Raw genomic sequence first — 6,000 nt, 5'->3', positions numbered from 1 at the left:
GGGGGGGGGGGGCAGATATAACATTTGCAGAGAGAGTTGGATTTGGGTGGGTTATTTTGTTTCTGTGCAGGGTAAATACTGGCTGCTTTATTTTTACACTGCAAATTAGATTGCAGATTGAACACACCCCACCCAAATCTAACTCTCTCTGCACATGTTATATCTGCCTCCCCTGTAATGCACATGGTTTTGCCCAATTGCTAACAAAAATCCTGCTGCGATCAACTTGGAATTACCCCACAGATTGGATACGATGTAAAACACATACGATTGTACACAATTTCATACAATATATCAGACAGTAATATCGGAATTGTATGAAATTGTGTAAAATCGTCCTAGAGTCTGGGGCCCTTAACTATCTATCTAGTCTCTCTCTGTCCCAAATCGCCTAAACTGTGTGTGTGTGTGTGTGTGTGTGTGTGTGTGTGTGTGTATATATATATATATTTGCAGAATTTTAATCAGACCATCAGGTAATCAGACGTACATGTAACTCACTTGTGTCCCTACGGTATTCCTATCTGTATGACTTTACTTGCCCCCCCCCCACCTGCTTATCCATACCCTCCAACTGTACTTTTTTGGCAGGTACCGTACCTTTTTTTTTAATGGTCTGTACCGATTTTTGGCTCTCCACACTTACATTGAAAGTATGGCCACGCCCCCTTTTCGGATTTGTACCGGTTTTTATGTGTAAAATATTGGAGGGTATACTTATCTGTTACCTGCTTGGCTGTTGTATAGCAAACTGAAGACAAATTCCTAGTATACGCAAGTATACCTGGCCAATAAAGCTGATTCTGAGGTACAGAACAAGATTACATCGACGTTTCGGTCCCCTCTGGGACCTTTGTCAAGATCTGCTGAGTGCTCCCTATTTTTCTATGGATTAGAGTGGAGATTGCTATATACTCCCCTCAATGGATGGCACCCCAGCATGAGGATACAAAACGCATCTCTCTCTCACATCACTAGACTCTATTTACATTTTCATGTGTTCTCGTTTAATTAGCCAGTAAAATGTGTGCAATGAACACCAGTGAGCATGAGGCTGCTGCAGAACCTCTTTGAAAGTCACCAATCTGCTCTCTGAAAGCGATGCCTGTCAGTTCTGCAGCAGATTCCATGGGAGCAGATCATTGACCTCCTCCCAGACAAAAAGCTGTCAGCCCCCTCCCTCTATACAGTGTCAGTGTGGAAATCCAGAACACCACCATCACCCCCAGTGCTCGGGAAACAGCAGGTTGGAGGGGGCATAAAGCATGCTGTACATTTCCCCACCCCTATCCTTCACTCCTCCTTCCAGAATATGATCAGTGAGGGAGCAGGGCAGCTGCTGAACCACAGATTGCTATTCCCTGTGCCTCTTCCACCCTGCTAAGCCTGGTCTGTGCCCCTGCCAGCCAGGCTTGGTCTGTGGGCTCCCAGGCAGCAGCAGCAGCAGCACATCCCTGCCCTGTGCCCAATCTCCAACACCCTGCGCCCAGCACAGCTCCCGATGGCTGAGGGATCCCCTGCTTCTTCTGCTAGACACACCAGACAGTAACTACCCCCCAGCTGATCTCCTGCAGTCCCCACCATGGTGTCATGGATCATATCCCGGCTTGTGGTGTAAGTATGCCCTGTGTTTCCACCTCCCTGTGCCCTGTCTGCCTGTAAGGGACACTATATACCCCTTGTGTCAGTGCAAGGTGATCTGCCAAAGGCTAAATATAGCTGTTTTGCCTGCCCATGTGCTGGCCCTGGGGTGTCAGCAGAGGGTGCATGTCAGCTGTGTTATTGCATAGGAGGGCTGTGCATTGTGTATTTGCATTGCATCGGCTTCTTCTCTCTCTGATCTGTGCTAAATAATCATGATAACGACCATAGGAAAAGCACCTTTGTTTTTGTGCAAGTGTGGAATGGGTAATAGTCTGATTCTACCACCAGGGGGCTCTGTAGCAATAGGACTGCTCTCTCCATTTATGTTGCATTATAATGATGACTGTATCTGCCCAATGTATGCTGTATGCCTTTTCTATAACCCCCTGCATGGTCAGAATTGTCAGTGATGGATGAGAATTGCCAGTTGGCAGAGGTTGGCATGAGGGCTCAGCAATGAGTGGTGCCCTGCAGGCACAGTCTGTGGGGCAGGACCTGTGTAGGCAGAATTCTGTATATTTATTTTATTTCATTCCAAAATCAAGTCTGATCATTGCCCAGGGACACTGCGTGACTGATCAATGCAGGGAGCAGCTCAGATTACGGCAACCAAGATGTTCTGCTTTTCCATGTTTTATGTTCTTTTTATATGCTATATATGAGATTATTAGACATCTCTAGATGGGGGTTTATGTGATATGTGAATGTAAAAACAGCATTATATCATTGTGAGTGAAGGTGATGAGTTGTTGTAAGGCCCAGCCTTTCTTTGTTCATATAAGGTGTATCCATTTCAGTCCCTTCCGGTGTTGTGTCTCACACACAAACTCCTGGATCTATAGACAGATGGATAGATATGAATTGCAGAGCTTTACCCTGTTTTATTACCTATAGCCGATATTGGGTCGGTATACAGATATATGCAATACAGAGGCCACTGGCCCTTATGTCACAGACTAGTTTTCTAATTTCTGTTCTATTTATTGTATATAGAGGTTTCCATTATGGTAGGGAACCTTTGCTGGTCATATTTGCCGTATAATCCAATGGAAGCCCGGCTGTCTATTATTTCCCATGCAAGACACTCACAACAGTCATTCTGTGTAACAGTGTTACGCCTGGTGTGACTGTGTTAACCTGTGTAAGAATGACAGACAGTAATACGTGTGGAGATATTTGCAGTACCAAGTTGTCCTACAGCAGGTCTCTGGGCCTAATTCAGACTTGATTGCTAGGCTGCGTTTTCGTACAGTGGGCTGATCAGGTCTAAACTGCGCATGCGTATGCACCTCAATGCGCAGGCGCGTCACACGGGTACAAAGCGAATTGCTGCTCAGCGGTGGGTTTTTGCGAAGAATCCGTTCGCAAGGAGATTGATAGGGAGAAGGCGTTTGTGGGTGGCAACTGACCAGTTTTCTGGGAGTGTTTGGAAAAACGCAGGCGTGTCCAAGCGTTTGCAGGGTGGGTGTCTGACGTCAATTCCGGTCCTGAACAGGCTGATGTGATCGCAGCGGCTGAGTAAGTCCTGGGCCACTCAGAGACTGCACCAATTCTGTTTGTATAGCTCTGCTACACATGCGTTCGCACACTTGCAAAGCGAAAATACACTCCCCTATGGGCGGCGACTATGCGAACGCAGGACTGCAAAAAAAACCCTAGCGAGCGAACAGGTCTGTCCTAGATTCCATGATATAATTTTGCAGGTCCCTGATCTGCTATCACGGTGCTGTCACAGGGGACGTAAGGCCGGAATCCAGGTCTTTGCATTATTTTGTAAGCACAGTGCATGTCGACTGGCAGAACTGATTAATCAGTACCCAAGTTTGCAAAGTCTTCCATCTGTGACCAGATTCCCTATGGGTGTTATGCCGCTAAAGATTTTGGTATTTCTAGTACAAAGGGACTGATGCCAGCATCCCCCGGCCTGCCAGTTTTGTGGGTCAGTATGTTCCTGAGTAGTGTCCCTGGGAAATGCTGATTCATGCGTTCTGTGTAATCATTAATGTCCCAATTAATATACTAACTAGTTACCTGTAACTGTAATACCATCTTGTCCCTGTATTTGGAAATAAAGTACCTTTTCTTTTTTAAATGAGTTACCACCTTTGTCTAATCCTGTGGAACCTTGATGACCCAGAGGAGATAACGTTTCATGTACATAATGTGTATATGAGTAAACAAAATAAATAATAAATAAGATGCGATAAGGACTAGATGGGTAACATGAATCATAAAACATGATATGGCATGTTATTCCTGATTCATTTTATTTACTCATGGTTATTTAATTAAACTTTATATAATTTTCTTCGTACTTCTTTTATGTAGTTTCCTATTTGATGAAGCGCGCTGTGACCTGCGAAACGCGTCATTTTGTTTCTATTACTGGAATCTCTAAACGCTGTTATGAAACACCATCTGCTCCAATCAGAGTAATAAGTGAGAACCGAACTGTATTACAGTTTGGGATTATTTATAGCCAGAATGACTGTTACGGTAATTCTACCGACACACCTCACCTATGAGATACCTATCTCCGTACTGACCTGTTCTCTTTTTTTCTGAAATGGCAGAAAACTTGACTGTTTACCTAATTTCAAAGGTGTTTTGTGGATGATAAATTTCTACCCCCCTAGAGGACAACATGACCTGCAGACCTTCCCAGTAACGCCTACTCCCAACATTTCAATCCACCAGGATAATCACATTTGAAAGTCCTAAGGGGAGATCTATGAAACCTTGGAGATGGATAAAGTAGAGAGTGATAAAGTACCAACCAATCAGCTCCTAACTGTCAATTGTCAAACATACTGTAAAATGGCAGCCAGGAGCTGATTGGCTGGTAGTCTATATCTCTCTACTTTATCTCTCTCCAATGTTTGATACATCTCCCTACCAGTGGGGTGACTTTCAAATATTGTTTTGTGGGCTGGTGTAACGTCAGCAAGTGTCTTCCCTGGAGCAGGAAAAGTTCATCACAGGAAAGGAACTCCCACTATTTATGTACAGGGACGTGGTCGGTAAGTCATTCTGAGAAGTAGGCTAGGTCATCGACCATTAATGGTTACAAACCATCCATGGTTAACATCCAAGTGTTCTCCACAAACGATGATACAGAGCCCCCCGATGTTTGTTATTTTTTCCTACTTGGTTCCTGGGACATGGAGCCCTGTTACACATGCCGACTGACCCGCGAAGATCCACCCCCCAGCCCTGATTGGCCTGCAGCCCGGTATGTAATAGAGCAGGGATTATCATTGGTGGGTGAAACCTTTGTTGGTTCCACTGTCAATGGTTTCATACCATTGAGCTTAACCTCCATTGGTACCATCGTTGGTGATCATCAATAGTTAACCCACCGATGGCCATCTCTACTGAGAAGTACGTTTTGTTTAGTGGATTTATACTCGCAGGAACCAATAAAACACAGCCAAAGTTACCACAAAGCACACTAATGCTCACGTTATTTCTGAGGGTTGAATAGGAGGTTTCAGCCTGCTCACTGTGCAGAAGCTGTGTAATAAGTGAGCATGCTTATTCTGTCCTTACACTATTGGTTATCTAGAAATGGAAGTAGTAGCAGCACAGGCAGGGGCGGACTGGCCCACAGGGGTACAGGGGAAACCACCGGTGGGCCCTACTGCCTGGAGGCCCACATCCTCCTCTAGGGATCAGGTTCCAGACTGAGCACTTGAATTATACACTATGGGGTATATGCAATTGCGGTCGAATTCCCGAAAATGTCGAAAACGGGACATTTTCGCCAAAAAAAAAACAATTCGACAATGCAATTCAGTACTTTTCGCCAAAAAAACGGCCATTCCAAATTCGACTTTTTGAAATTCGACATTTGTCAAATTCGACATTTCTGCAATGGTACAAATGCGGCATTTCGACAAAAGTATATTCAATTGAAGATTGTAAATTCGACAACAGTGCTTTTAGACAGTAAATTCGTCATTTTCAATCCGCCACACTTTGCTGGCGGATTCTAATAAAAAATGTTAAAAACATGTTTTTTTTTGTGTGTTTTTTATTGGTAATACTGTAGCATATCTATTTATATTAGAAGGGACTAGGTGCTTGGTTTGTCTATTTAGGAGGCACAAGTATTATTTATATATTTTTAAAAATATTTTTTTTGTTTTGTTTTTTTAATGGAATGGTGTAAAAATCAGAAAAAAAAAAAGAGTGGGGTCCCCCCTCCTAAGCATAACCAGCCTCGGGCTCTTTGAGCCGGTCCTGGTTGCCAAAATACGGGGAAAAAATGACAGGGGATCCCCCGTATTTTAACAACCAGCACCGGGCTCTGCGCCTTGTCCTGGTGCAAAAAATACGGGGGACAAAAAGAGTAGG

General features: G+C 44.2%; 1 protein-coding gene across 7 annotated transcripts in view; it reads left to right on the top strand.

Moving 5' to 3' along the window:
• Positions 1 to 1,239: 1,239 nt before the first annotated feature.
• Positions 1,240 to 6,000, top strand: part of REEP1 (receptor accessory protein 1) — a 148,658-nt gene continuing 143,897 nt past the window's right edge. For 2 of the 7 annotated variants that reach the window (XM_063925015.1, XM_063925008.1), the window contains exon 1: positions 1,244 to 1,614. In XM_063925015.1, coding sequence (XP_063781085.1) covers positions 1,583 to 1,614 — 32 coding nt within the window. In that variant the 5' untranslated portion in view covers positions 1,244 to 1,582. Of the gene's footprint in view, positions 1,615 to 6,000 lie in introns of all 7 variants that reach the window. The other 5 variants (XM_063925024.1, XM_063925007.1, XR_010178484.1 and 2 more) reach the window with 4 other exon arrangements.

The sequence above is a fragment of the Pseudophryne corroboree genome, chromosome 1, assembly GCF_028390025.1.
Source record: "Pseudophryne corroboree isolate aPseCor3 chromosome 1, aPseCor3.hap2, whole genome shotgun sequence".
Taxonomy (NCBI): Eukaryota; Metazoa; Chordata; class Amphibia; order Anura; family Myobatrachidae; genus Pseudophryne; species Pseudophryne corroboree.
The sequence above is the reverse complement of the archived record's forward strand: the minus strand, read 5'-3'. Positions and strand labels throughout refer to the sequence as shown.